We start from the raw sequence: 15,107 nt of genomic DNA, 5'->3' as shown, positions 1-15,107 counted from the left end.
GAGAATGTCTCCAATACACACATGCAGCAAACACAGACACGACGGATTTTAGCCACACAAATCCACATGTGAGCAGCACATGCTTCACACACGCCCTCAATCAGCAATGAAATGCGTTTCTCACACATGCTCCTGCAGCCCCCTCAAACAGACACAAAGAGATGCTCACTGCTAGTTTTTGCTATTTGGAAATGTATGTCTGTATTCTCTCTTTCCCTGCCAACATTTGCATCACTGTTACTATAACAACTATATACCAAAAACTGCTCTCTCTGCATTTGCGGTCTCCCGTTGCGCTTTCACTGCAGTCCAGGCAACAAGCCTCTCTCTCTCTCCTTAATGCCTGTCTCTGTCCAATCACCTTTGCTGTTATTGCTGCAAATGCTGCTCTCAGCATTAAAGTGAGGTTCTCCCGCCTTCTGCACCCTCTCACCCATCTCCCCACTGTACCTGTTTTTTCACGCCTCACATATGCACAGCCGGCATCAACAGACAGCTTTTCATCCAGCTGTCCACCTGCCCTCTATCCATCCCTCTTTGTCCTCTCCCTCCCTCTTCCCTCACTCCACCCTTCTTTGCATCCCTTCTTTTCTCTTTTCTGCGGATATTCTTGGTTTTCTTCCCTTAACTCATGTCACAACCACAATCCAATCCTTGCTCTTGTCTGATTTCCCTCTCTTCCTCTTCAGGTTTCTGAAATACTAAGGGTCAACTCATCAAGTATCAATCAGCCACAACTTTACTTGGAAAAACTGCAGTGTCTAGCAGTCCCAAAGTCAGTCAGACAGTCAGTTAGCAACATGATCATCCATCAGGTGAGCCATTCTGTCAGCCAGTTGACAGACATGTATGTAGTACTAACTCCATCTAATGAATTAGCTTCCCTGTTTCCACTCCTGCCTCACAGATTTCCATTTTCATCAGCTCCTGTCTGCTGGTCCCTCCCCCACACATGTCAACAACATCATAAATTGGCCTCCATTTAATTAACTCATGACCAGCATGTAGTCTACCATAGCCTAGCTTAGCATCAAACTTAAACTCCCTTTACTGGCGGCACAAAGCCTCGTCTTGTCTGGCCTATTCTCAAAAAAACAAAACAAAAAAACCCAACCTGGCAGCAGGAACCTACTCAGCAGTTGGCTGCTTGCAAATAAATGGAACATAGAAATGCAGAGGAGCATGCAATTTACAGTCATAGCAATCTCAAACATTACCCCAAGGATACATAGCAACAAGCCCACAGAGAAGATTTAGATGTCCACACTGACAATGCAAAAGAAAAAGAGAGTATGTGCTCCTCACTAGATAATATGTCTGTAAATGATGAATGATGAAAAAGGGTATAGCAAAAACTTTTACACAATCCACAGACATAGAAATGTTAACAGAAAAGTCCACCTTTTAGTCTTTTGAGATGGACCGGCACATCGCTCTTGATGCTCTTGCTGTCGTCCTCCGTTGACTCGCTGCGCACCAGAGTAGGGTCGTTCTGGGCCAGCCAATCGGCCACCTTGCTCTCCGATGCCATCATAGCGGCTTGCAGTGTGCTCAAGTCCCTCCCTCCTGCTCCTCCACTTCCTGTTCCACTCTTCTTGGAGCGAGATCTGTGGTGGTCGGGTGTGAACTTTGACACATGGTCTTTTATGGTGACTTTCCCAGGAGAAGTATTGTCAAACTCTATGGTGAAGGAGGCGTGACCTTGAGCTGTGGAGCAGACATTGCAGTTTTGTTACTGTGTCAGTCAGTAAGTAAGATTAAATATAGTTGTGCTGCGTAAAGCACTTTAAAAAAATGAAAGTAAAACTGTGACTTCATGGTATAATTAAATTATGGAAATCTACAGTACATGGATATTTCTACAAATACAGTATGATCAAATCAGCTGACGGCTTCTGTTGTAGAATGATTGCTACTCTATTTGTTCTAGACAAACAGTGGCCACTTCGTCTTGTGTGTCACTTCCTCTTATGTGTTGTAAATGAATGTCTCTTTGTGCCATAAAGGATTCTAACACTTTTCTCAGAAAGACCAACCTGATGGGACTCAAACGTGTACAATAATTATAATGTAAATATACAAATTGTACTAATGTCACAAATGAATGTAGTAGTGATTTACTATCTGTGCTATCATTATGAACTACAAGGGTTTTAACTGATAACACAGACATTATAACCCTCCCCTATTCCCTTTAAACTCTAAAAGAGAAAAATTATACACACAGGTACTTTTATTTACAAGAAATGAGAATAAATGAAATGTATACTTCACCTGCAGTGGTGCTAGGGTGAGTGGTGGTGCCCTCTGTGTCCTTGGTGGGAATCTCATGGATGCCGTTATTGGCCATGTGACCCTCCTTGGTAGGGATCTCAAAGTAACTTGAATCGTGGGCGGCAGACGCATGAAGGCCGTCCTCTTTAGCTTTCTCCCCTCGACGTGCCTCTTTGCTGTCTGGGACTGAAAAACATGTAACAAGATGTTACTAAGGTTAATGATTTAAATTTTGATGTTAATGAAATTTTAAAAAATATATATATGCTCAAAGAAACCTGGTTCAAGCTTTCTGAGAGGAATCAGGTTATACGTAACAGATCTGTATGACTAGTATAACAAAAGAGTATAATTTCAAGTCAATTTTCTTTTATTTCCATAACAAAAAGTGATATATGAGGTGTTATCTCTAAACTTATGAGTTGTCATAAGAATATCTGCTCTTGTACAACTGATATAGTACAGGAGTGGGTGCAGTTAGAGTCTATCACAGCTTCTATCTAAATCTTGAGCATTTATTAGTTTGATAACATAACATCCCAATGATAAAATGTCACAGTGAGAGATGAATACTAGGATTCATTATCAAAAGTCAAAAGTGAAAGGTCAAGCTAGACCCAAAACGGACCAATTCAATCACGGTCCTCTCTCTAGCAAGTGTCTCACCATTTATCAAAATTACTGACTCCTTCTGGGGGAGGATGCAGCCCTATAAACTCCAAATACTCCAAATATGTGCAGATATACGTTCTGTCTCTGTCTCTCTGTTTCACTCTCTGTCTCTCATATAGACATACACACAAACACACACAAGTCATGTTAGTCACTCAGTACAACAAGTACTAATACAGCTCTTTAAAGCCTGCTTTGGGCAACTCACAATATGGAGCACTTATTTTCTCATCTGTTCATGTTAACAAACAGAGCCTCTGTGGGATCTGAAAATGATAAATGATACTTTCAGAAATTAAAGGGGCCATCTGCTTCATGTTGGGGAGCAATTGTAGGAACATATGGCAAGCGGCAATAAGAAATACAGAAATAATATATTCTATAAATAAGATTTTGCAACTTAAGGACTCATGAGACAAAGCAGGATCTTCCCAGAAACAGAATCTCTTAATTACAGGCTTATTTTCCACTTCAGTGTTATCAACTAAACTGAAGTACTAAAAAATCTCTTTGGTCTTTGAAACAAGGTCTGCGGTTGCCAGCATAAGCTGCTCTGCAAGTTTGGGAAGATTTACAACATGGATTTAAACAGAGTGCAAATATTAGGATCTTGAGATCAAATATGTTGAATGATGCTTAAGATGCAACACCTTAACTGAGAAAGTAATACAAAGCGAACAAGACTGACAAAAGATTCAACTTTTAATTAATCTAATAGTGTTGCTACAGTGCTCACATTTGTATCCATGCTCTCTATTAACTCTAAAAATAAACATATAAAACAGACAAAATTACAATACCGTATCTCTGTTTGCTCCTTTCTTGAAATTATGATGAACTGACTAAACTTCCTGTATCTCAGTAATAAGTGTGAATACTGTCAGAGCTTCCATTTGATGTCACCATATGTCACAAGGCTTGTCTGGGAAGCACCTAGTAATTTCTGGGAAGTGAAGAGTTTTATGAATGAGTTTAATGCCATTCATGTTTAGACCATACAGTTCAAACCAATGCTGACTGTGCTGCAGGATTTTTTTGTTGGCTTATTATAAACATGCAAAATAAATAAATAAAGCAAGCGCAAGATAAGTGGATATCACACACAATAAAAACTTGTTTCATATTGAAAGCCCTTTACCAGCTCCATTAGCCAAAGTATATGGAATTGAGGGTAATACTTACCGGAGAATTAGAAAATGGTTAGCTAATGATTGCTGCAGTATAGAGTGATAGAGAGGTCTATTTGAATGCTGTGTGTATGAGTGTGTGTGTGTGTTGTGAGGATTGGGGGGGGGCTGGCGCAATGGCGTAACCCAATCGGCTTTAGTGACAATACACAAGGAAGGGGGTAGGGGGCTCTGACAACACAGCCTATTCACTGGGAAGGAGAAAAGGACACACACTAAACTTAACTGACATACACATGCATGCAACAAAAAACACACTTGCAAACAAAAATGCTTCCTGTCCTAAACCTCTCTTTCTCATTTTCATTTCCCCTTCACTGCTATATCTGATGTTAACGGTTTATTAGAGGGCATGCTTACACTATTTTAAAAACATGTACACTGATAAGATCTTTTGATACTGAGGTCCATGTAAACTACATAAATACATTGTGCAACATCCCCGGGAGCATGCTGCTTCACAAAACAAATCCAAATCACAACATCCATTCAGCACTCAGTCAAACAGTCAATGCTCCAAGAGGGCAAAATGCCCTCCACTTACCCACTTCCATGACTGAAGTAGCCAATCCCATTTGCCTGATTTTTGGAAAGCTTTTAGGGTTTCAAATTACCCCGCCACGATTGCACAGATTTACTCCAAAATGAAAGTCTTTTCTAATCTCATACTAACAGAAAGAGACTTTGCTAAATTCCACAGCAAAATCTGCATGGTGTAACACAGAAATAATTTATAACTGATTGTTAAAAGAGCTGATGAATAAAGTATTCCTTTTTAGGCTGGTGAAGACGCTGCCAGACTATCCATCCAGATGTGGAGAGAGATTTGAGGACGCTTCAGTCTGCTCCAATGTTTGTGTATGATTAACCTCCCCCCACTCCTTCTGACTACACTGGCCCACACTAAACCAGCCTGGCACAGACTGATTTTGCATCACTGAGCTGTTTGACTATTGGTGTAGCCTCAGTCTAATCCTGTTAGTCTGACAATCCACCACCAGTTAACAGAATCCCCCCAGTCCGACGGTCACTATACACACACATATTGTAGGCTAACAGACATGCATACATACAGGCTCTGAAAAAAGCCTTTGTGTGCACTTGGATATACATTGTTACACATACAAACACACAGTCTGGCTGGCTATTACCCCTCCAACACAGAGCAAATACACTGAGTTAGAGGGCATTAAGATCAAGCTACTGTTTCACTACTAAAATAAAATAATATGCACTGCATAATTCAATTTAGCATTGCATTTATATCAAATTCTGTATGAAATCTGTGTCTTGTGGCCATTGTCATGAAGGACAAAATACACAAAATTGTTCTGTATATTCATATAGAAACTGTATAATTATCGTTTTTACAACGTTTAACTCTTTACAGCAATTAACTTTCTACTTATGTGCAGTGCAAACTGTTGTTGCCCTGTAAAAACTTTTTACAACCTTTACTCCAAGCCAAAACTACAAAAAAATCTGAGTATGGTAAAATGTAAAATATACAGAGGCATCATTTGACAATCAACCAGCTTTCTTCCATTTACAGCACTGAAGTTTTGGCAATTTGATATTGTCTTCCGACATGTCTACTTCAAACATTTAAACTTGAATTATAGTGATGAGGAGATAATGTGTGTGATGGTAGTTAAAGTTCAAAATCAGAATGCCTCCTACCTGACATGGAGCTGTCATGTTTTTTGTTGGATGACTTGGTTTCCTGTTTGAAGGAGTTCTCATCGTCTGCATCCCCATCCCCCCACCAAGACGGCTGGCCGTACAGGGGGGTCCCACGAGGCAGCGCTGTAACATCCCCTGATGTTGACAGATGGAAAAATGCAGCAACATTTTAATAAAGCCTTGCAGAAATTGCACATGTTAATGTAGCTTTTACTGCAGCCTGTCATGTTTAACATGTGTAGTACTGTATGTACTTTACATACACTGTCGACATCAACTGTTCATTGTATTGTGATAACACAAAGTGAACCCAGCTGCTCTTGTGTTTGTGCATTAATTCCCCTCTGGTCGGGTCTTGCACCACTGACCTATTTTCAGAACTTTAGCAGGATGGATGCACATATGTGCACACATGCTTTCACACTCTCTCTCTCAGACACGCGCAGTTTAAATGAAAGAGGGACTTTCCGTTTGTCTTTCAGTCCCCATTAGAATGAAAGCTCACATGGTGCGAGCATCCTGCGGTAACTTCTTTTTTTTTTTTTAATTGGACAGCACAGTAGAAAAGTGACAGAAAAAATAGTTGAGAGAGAGAGGGAAATGACATGGAACAAAAGTCTCCATCCGAATTTGAACCACTGATGTTGCAGCTTAGACTACGGTGTGTTAACCTCTCCCTGCTCTATCCTTTTTCTTTACCTTCTTTTCCTTAAAGTACCCCTTACCCTGAGCTATGTACGTTTAATTACAGTATATCCAGATAATTATAGATGCTTTGTGCCAAATTGCGTGCAGAAAGAGGGGCCCTTTTATATAAAAGCTACTAAATGTATGCACGTATGTTCACTATGAGGTATAATATCTGGGTGAGGCCTGGTATTACAGTAGTAACACTGCAGGATTACATCCACAGAACCACAAAGAGGGTGTCATTAAAAACATGAGCAACAGATGGGGAGACATCTACACCGTATGTGTATGTTTGCTTGCTTTTGGTCCAAATGTGCAAATGTATGTGCAAGTCTGTGAAGGTTACTGCATTTTAAGAGAAGTAGTGCAGGCATATGGGTTTGTATTATGCTGAACTTGTTATTGCTTAATCTGTGCAATAACACAAGCCCCATGTGGCCTTGTTTCAGTATCTGGAGCTTAACCAGGACCCCTCCTAGCACCCCAGCCTGGTCAGTGATGTCAGTTATTAGGGACACCCTCAGAACTAAACCGCCTTTATGTTAAAACAGAGTGACTGCATATTGGCATGGTGGTTAAAGCCCTTTCCCTGGTGACCATATCCACCCCCTACTGGCCTGAGATAAAACCCCACCACACTTAATTTCACCATATTCTGTCTGAAGATATGCAATTTTGTGTGTTGCAAAAATGTGGACCATGAAATGTCTCCACCTACAGTATATGAATGCATAACAGTGAAGCCTGTTCTCTTGGGGGTTGTAGAAAGCCCTACTACATCCAATTTCTATGAATTGGTGTTGAAACTGTGACATTTTAATACTTACAGAGTAATAGCATATTGTTTAAAAGACTTGTCCATAGGTTAATATACAGGAATAAAGCCATTTTAAAGTGTTAATGGAGTGTTTGTGCTGTAATACGATCCCCTACTCCGTTATCATTTCTGACCCTAATCTCACTTTTGGATTAACATAGATTTTAATTTAGGGTATTGTTTGTATATTTTAAAGTAAAATGAGAAACGAGTGGCCTTGTGACAGCAGTAAATAAATCAAAATGTTAAAGAAAGAATGTAAACAGTAGACCAGATCAACACAGCAAACTGCCTTAATTCACATTAGATATTAGGTACTAACAATGCACAACAGACATCAAAAAAGCTCACACAATTTCTAAGAGAGCCTCACATTTATTATACTGTCACAATTTCCTCTATGATTTGTCTCTCACCTCCTAACCTCTCCTCTGCTTTGTGAGTGTCCACAGGTTTAGCTGTTGGCTCTTTGGAAGCAGTGACCCCATCTGTTGCTCTACTCTCCCCCGACCTCGGGGTGCTGCCACTGGCGGACTTCAGCGTCTTTGTTGGGGTCTTAGTGGGAGACTTGCTTGTGGTTGTGGTAGTAGTGGTTTCGCCATTGGGCGGCTTCTTGCTCAGCTGGAGGCCGCTGGTGAACTTTTCATGCTAAAGGGAGATTAAGAAATGAAAAAATTGATAGAGATTTAAGTAGTATAATAATAAGTGTGTATCATGGTGAACATTAATACTTGACAATTGAATTGACAAACAGTGTGTGTCAGGGCACAGGTGTGTGTATGTTCTTACCTTTAGAGCCTCCTCAGGCACAGTGAGCTCTCCTCTCACCACCGTGAACAGGTTGGTATGTGAGACAGACAGGTTAAGGAAATACTGGCCACAATTATGACACATGTACATACACACATATACTTTATACACACAGATGCATGAAACAATTTACTACTGCAAGCTGTAAATTCTACTATCTTCATATTGTACACAGTAAATAATATGGCATCTTGGTAAAAATTTTAATAATAATAATATCTGGGCTTGAACAATGCTTGGCTGCTCAACATGCTTTAGGAACGATGAACCCACTGGTGGATGTGTGAGGACTGAAGAGGTTAAAAGGTCAGAAAAGTGAAAGGATATCATATCCAAACCTCAGTTTGTCCTCCAACTTCAGAGTGATGTACATCTGCTCCTGGATGCGGACATCATTTACAAAGGTCTGAAGAGGAAAGACAAAGGCAAGACAAAAAATAAGATGGAAATTTAAACCAAATGTAACTATGAAACATAACATTAACATAAAGTAACCACTATAGTTTATGTGTGAATGTGAAAACTTAAAATCTTGGGGAAAAAATTGTAAAGTAAAGGAAGATAACACCACAAAAAGGCATCTGATTAAGCTGGTCCACAGTTGTGTTACACATAGCAGTGTCTGGGCTTCCAAGTGGAAATTAGGGTTGCAACTAATGATTCTATTCATTATTGATTCATCTGCCAATTATTTTCTCAGTTAATTGATCATTGTTTTGTCTATAAGATGTCATAAAATGGCAATAATAATTTAAAAGAGCAAATCCTGAAGAAAAGTAGCAAATCCTCACATTTGAGAAGCTGGAACATGAGAATGTTTGGTATCTTAAAAAATAACAAAAAAATAACAGATTTTTTTTTTTTGGTTTTCAGGATTATGGAAGCTGTATCAATTAGGAGAAACTCTCACTGCCAGGTCCTGGTATGCATGAAGCCATGACGAACAGTTGAATCCTTTATAAGAAATCAGTCTGCACAGCCAGGACTAAAGGCCTAAGCATGACAATGCATGTGTTTCCTTTTGACTGTTTTCTTTCCCATCTCTTTCTTTCTCCCACTCCCATTCCCCACTGTCACCCCTCCTTCTACTATGCAACTCTGAGACAGATCGGCTTTCACTGTACTGCAAATGAAATTCTATCGTACTTGCACTGCTGTTGTAATAAAACATTCCTGTCTCCTCTCTAGTGAGATGAATTTATGACAGCTTACCAAAACAGCAATGAAGCAACTCCAGTAAGACAGTAAATTGTGACACTGCCCAAATACAGCTTTTTACCCACACCACTGTGGCAAATCTCTGTATTTCCACTGACTCAGCGGGAGAAACTTCCTCTGAATCCAGCCAAAGAAGCTACATGGTTTATGAAACAGCAGGAAGTGGCTCTGACTCTGGCTTCCTGTCTAAGAGCTGGAAAGGATGTGAGGGACATTCTGCATATGTGTCCAACCTGGTGGGCTGTGACTGAGTGCTACTCACTACACATGACTAACAGCACAGTTACAATGTCAAAGAAAGAAGTAAAGTGTATCTAAAATAGGAGAAATACAGAGTTCATTCGTGTTTCTAAAGGTTAGAATACAGAATTACATTTAAAGTTACAGATAAATGTTTGGATCATCAATTATGTTATGTACAGTGGTGAAATGTATAGTGTTGGTTTTGGTATATCCTCTATCACTCAACCTGCTTAATCTACTTCACCTTCAGTCAGTTAATTACAACATGTCCCAAAATACCTTTAACAGCCAACAGAGACCATACAGTGTTTCTCCACACACTGATTTTCATCTAGAAAAAAATCCCAACATGCACACCATATTGTTCAACAATCCTATTACAACTATCACATTATTTCTTGCGATTATCAGCAGAAATTCCATTACTGAAATGATAATAACATTTTCCCAAGTCATGAGAAAATAGCAGTCCCAAGGTTGTGTTTTGAGTCTTAGTGGCCCTTTGTTTATGTTTGGATCACAGATTGTGCCCTTAAGTTGCGATTTGCATAATTAGCCTTAGATTCCAAATGACCTCAGCCCTGATACAGATCTTCATTGACAGAGAGACTGATTAGCAGCAGAAAAATAGAAGGTCCTATTGACTGCCAAAAAATAAATTAACCTCTAACCCCTAAGAACCTCATCTCCCTCTATTTTTTTACCTTGAATGTCCTTGGTTTTTCCTATTTTTGCAGTCTCTATCCATCTCCCTCTAAACCCCTTTACTCCTCTTTCAGCTGGTTATACTCATTCTCGTATTTCTCCCCATCCCTCATTCATCATGTAACCCTTATCTTCTCTACTCTTTTCAGTCCCTTCTGTCTTCGTTCTCTCTTGCCCTTTTATCTTTGTCCTAACCTCTCTCTGTATTGGATATTTCTATCTGTGTACTCACCCCATTCAGGCTTCCCAGGTCCTTGACCTTGTGTTCGTCAGTCCCAGCCTCGTAGTTGATGACTGCATGCTGCTTATCCACGCTGCGTGACTTCAAACAAAAACATACACAAACACGGAGCATTAGTTGTTACACTTGAGAACTTAATGTGATTATTGAGACCTAGTCATTAAGATCAGACGACAGACAGAAACATTAGCTTTACTCTTCTGTGCTGCTCTTCTGCGGAATATCAACTGTTTCTTACACAAACCCTTAGAGGGCTGTGTGTGACTGGAGCAGACTGTACTATGTTAAATATTTGTAGAGGTATGACCATCCAGTGTCAAGAATGTATTTCTGATATTGAGCCTCAATGTTACTATGTATGATATATAATAACAACATGAAGCATATCAGCGGGTATTTCAATGTCTCTTCTGACACTGCACACAACATACTGGCACCTTCACATTCACACACAACTGTACACACACACACGCACACCAACAGAAAACTGGAACAATGAAGGGATGGAGGGGAAAGTTTGATTTTCTGCGGTGTCCAGATATGAGCTTATCAGCTGTTTTGAGGATAAACTGTTTCCAGCACAAACACTGCAACCTTCTGTATGGTTAAAAAAGATGATGTGAGCCTCAGATAGAATTATGTTGTGGAATTTGGTAAATATCCCTCTCATATATCAATGTTGCAGAATTTTAAAACATATCTAGAAGTATGCATTGACATTGATTGATGAGCAAATTTGCTGCAGTCTCCAAATGTCTGAAGGGCATTCTAAATACAAAACAAAAAGTGACACCTTGTCTGGGAATTGTTTTCTTTTATTTGGCATTACCAGATCCTATTTTAATTTTTATTTTGGTGATTCTAAAGTCTGTTGTGTTTGAGTTTTGTAAGGTAAGAAATTTCTCAGTGATTAGTTCATTATTTGGTGTGACTGGAATTGAAATTTCAGCCTTCATTTTCTCCAGTGCTGACTAAACACAGTGATATTATGTATGTAACACAGGTCGATCAAACAAATCCATTAGCTGTGCTGAAGTGCTGGATCAGTTGCACAACTCCAAAAGTAAAAAAAAAAAACAAGTGCACAATGAGATCCATAATTTTATTGTGCTGAAGTAAATCAATGCTGATTCCAGGAGCTGAATCTCATATTCATGTTTAAACAAAAAGACACATGGACTGCAACACAACACTACTCATGCTGAAACAAAAACGTCAAGAAAATGGCTAAACTGTTGCTGAAGTAAAGCCATGGGAATCGACTCCAGAGGGCCAACCGTTGAACAGATTACCAGATTAGGCAAGATTGAACAGGATATAAACCAACTGAGCTACCTGTTTTAACTCACACCACAGGATAGAGCAGACTCATGCTGTTACACACAGATATACTGCTGACCAACTGAATATTTGCAGAGGCAACTTTACATACAGATGTGGAGTAGCTCAACATAACTAAAAAGTGAGTAATCAGCAAAGTAAATGCATCTTAAGTGAAAACAAATTAGACACCAAAGCACTTTCAAAACACTCACTCAGACAACTCAAGTAACAGTGTGATAATTCTGTCATACAATCATTTGATATTCTGTCCGTGAGTTTGCGTGTAGGTGTTTGTGTTTTATTTGGTGTATGACACAAGCAGCGCTTAAAAGTTTAGCCATGTGATTAGGCCTTGGCTTGTTAAAGCAGTCACATGGAGGACAACTGTAAGCAGCTACACAAAGTGTTGCACAAACACACAAAGGCAAAACAATTCCTCAATTTGGAAGATTTCCCTGATCTTTCTATCATTCCAAAGGCATCACAAGGGTAGGAGTACACACACACACATGCAGGAGCAAAGACCCTCAGGTCATCTGAGACATATTAGAGAATCTGTTTGAAAGAAAAAAAAACTAGATCTTTTACAACTCTACGTGCTTCAGTAAATGACCCTTATTACTTCTCTCCTGTTTCCTCATCCAAGAACAGACTGTGAGAGGAGTTAGGCGAGCTAGGAAACAACAATCAACAATCAGCAGGGCACTGAAAGGGCAACATGGTCAACTTCAGTCACATTGCTGCTGTCCATACTTGTGAAATGTCTTCATAAATAAAGTAGCATTTTTCAATTGAAACTGAAAGTTCATTCTTGACCTTGGAGACATTAGCTAGCAAAACAAACTCACCACAAGAAGAAAAGTCCTACAAGTGCTCAAAAAGTCAATAACAACTGGGCAAACGCCATCTGTTGTGGAAGATTGTGTGACATGATTGAAAGCTCCAGAACAGAAAGTATTTTTCAAGTTTTATGTATGCAAGCACATGTCATTGTGACACTTGTAGGGTGAAAATAAGTTGTGTTTCAGTATATTTCACAGTTCAAGTCAAATTTGTGTCCTCATTCAGACTGTGTGAGCAACATCATTTTTAGATTTAACATCAAAATATAAAACTAGCTTAATAGTTTTTTCTGTCTCTATTAATAAAATTCAATAGCAAATATAGACTCTAAAAGCACCAAATAATACTATAGGAAAGGATAAGAATGAGGTTTTGAATTAAAAAAAAAAGGTTGTACCACACTATTTTTAGGCGGATAAACTCTGTTTCACAGCTGAATAGCTTACAGTTACCTTGCAGGGTATTAGAAATTGGTCAGAAAAGCCATGGAAGGGCTTGTGGTGTAAATAAGCCAGCTTGAATGAATAAATATCAGTGAGCATCCTGAATGTCTGCTTGACAGTCAGCATCTCATACAGACACTGTTACCAGAAAAAACTTCTCTCAACATGTAATGTCATAACAGAGACTGCTACCATGGATGCACCCTCTACCCACTACAACCAAATCAGTCAGATAAGATCTAATTCTAGAGGTATCTGCCCCACTTTCTATTAATAGTGCAGTGACTAGAAGTACACATGAGCATGCACATGGTCTTCCTGGGTGTATGCACAGCTGCACAAACACCACCTTAGTAAACACAAAGACACATACACACCAACATGAAGACATATAAACATGTTCTGCTACTGCAAGAGCAACAGCATGAGCATTGAGAGCTCACTTGTAGTGTACTCAGTCAGAATGAGTAATCAGTTAGCTTATAAAACAGCCTGCTGTGAGGTCAGCAGGTAATTTATATGACTCAAGCTCTGTGTGTTCATTGGTTATCATATTATCTTATAACTTAGTAACTTATAAAGACTCAGATTGCTATCAGACTGCCATTTTTACTTCAATAAAGACAGCAATTGCTACAGAAAGAGAGAGTGAAATGAAACAAACATATCTTGCTCGTTCTGGTTTATTGAAGCTGCTGTCAGTGAAGAACTTGGTGTGTAAAGAGTTCTTACCTGTAGCATGAGCTCGCAGTCATCCCGGCCAACAAAGATCATTTCCCGGGGGAGTCGGTGGCGAGTCCCCCCGCTGCTCACCAGGAACCAGGAGGTCACACTCATCTCTGCAACCTGCTGCTGCCTCTGGTACACACCTAATGGAACAAAAGCAAATGAGCATCAGTTCAGATAATCTGTAGTACAGTAAACAGAGTTGTCATTTAGCTGCAGTGGATCCAGCTGTAAAACTGCTCCCGAAGCATATAATATTTAAATCGAATTGCTACAATGGCACATTTGTTCTCAAATCATGATATAAACATCAATATAAGAGCCATTCTTCAAATACAACCCCTGCTGGAACAGTTCGGAGAATAATCCTCCTAGTATATAATCGAAATAATCTACTGAAATTCTGAAACAGCATATAAATAACAGCAGGAACACTTTTGTTAAAGTCCAATTTTCACACACAGTGCTCTTTAAAAACAGACTGTGACAAGGGGGGGTTAAAATATAAAGGCAATTCTTCTGAAACAATCCAAAGAAAATAATTTATTTGGTTACTGCATATTATGAGGTTAAAGGAGACTAACACATTCCATTGTTCCTTCATCAGAGTGCAACTTGCAATATGTAAAAGTCAATTAAATAATAGTATTTTTAGAAGAGAAACATTTTTTTATATTTGCAAACATAGTCATAAGGTTTGAAGACCATTCTTATCTTAGCCCTATCTTAGTGGCAAGACAATACAAATGTAAGTAAGTTGTTTTAAATATTGGAAAATAAAGTAGTGACTTCTATTACACACCTCTGGTCCAGGTAGCTCACTGCTGCTAGACTGCCGACAACACCTCACAGCTAGGCCATCCTGAGAAAGGAGAAGGAAAGAAAATCTATTTTTTTCTTTTTTCATTTATACTCACAGAAGCAGGCAAACACATAAAATTTGTTTCTATGTAACATGATGTACATAGCCGAGATGTATGAAAGAGTATATGAAGCAATAAAGGAGGCCAGACAAAGTGTAAACATTGGTAGTGATACACTGAATCAAAACACTCCATCTTGCTTCATTTTGTTTTTCTGGTAGGGGGAATGAGGTTCAGTGGGCGGTCTTGCAATGTGATGCCTCACTGTCTACGCCTGCAAATGAACACTAAGCCAACCAGTAACATACATCCTCTCTTTCTCTCTGCCTGCCCTGATCATTGCCAGATGTTAGAGGAGGAAGTGATGTA

At 39.3% G+C, this 15,107-nt stretch overlaps 1 protein-coding gene across 9 annotated transcripts in view; it reads right to left on the bottom strand.

The window, feature by feature from the left end:
- The window catches only part of cep170aa (centrosomal protein 170Aa), a 41,486-nt gene that overhangs the window by 16,530 nt on the left and 9,849 nt on the right, over nucleotides 1-15,107 (bottom strand). For 7 of the 9 annotated variants that reach the window (XM_044213361.1, XM_044213364.1, XM_044213362.1 and 4 more), the window contains exons 2-10: nucleotides 14,678-14,737; nucleotides 13,882-14,018; nucleotides 10,532-10,621; nucleotides 8,461-8,539; nucleotides 8,113-8,171; nucleotides 7,740-7,971; nucleotides 5,814-5,951; nucleotides 2,275-2,460; nucleotides 1,402-1,707 (exon numbers count right to left, since the gene is read on the bottom strand). In XM_044213361.1, coding sequence (XP_044069296.1) covers nucleotides 1,402-1,707; nucleotides 2,275-2,460; nucleotides 5,814-5,951; nucleotides 7,740-7,971; nucleotides 8,113-8,171; nucleotides 8,461-8,539; nucleotides 10,532-10,621; nucleotides 13,882-13,986 — 1,195 coding nt within the window. In that variant the 5' untranslated portion in view covers nucleotides 13,987-14,018; nucleotides 14,678-14,737. Of the gene's footprint in view, nucleotides 1-1,401; nucleotides 1,708-2,274; nucleotides 2,461-3,746; nucleotides 4,545-4,677; nucleotides 4,921-5,813; nucleotides 5,952-7,739; nucleotides 7,972-8,112; nucleotides 8,172-8,460; nucleotides 8,540-10,531; nucleotides 10,622-13,881; nucleotides 14,019-14,677; nucleotides 14,738-15,107 lie in introns of those variants that run through there. The other 2 variants (XM_044213369.1, XM_044213370.1) reach the window with 2 other exon arrangements.

The sequence above is a fragment of the Siniperca chuatsi genome, linkage group LG11 (assembly GCF_020085105.1).
Source record: "Siniperca chuatsi isolate FFG_IHB_CAS linkage group LG11, ASM2008510v1, whole genome shotgun sequence".
Lineage (NCBI taxonomy): Eukaryota > Metazoa > Chordata > Actinopteri > Centrarchiformes > Sinipercidae > Siniperca > Siniperca chuatsi.
Note: the sequence above shows the minus strand (reverse complement) of the source record. Positions and strands in the feature narration are given on the sequence as shown.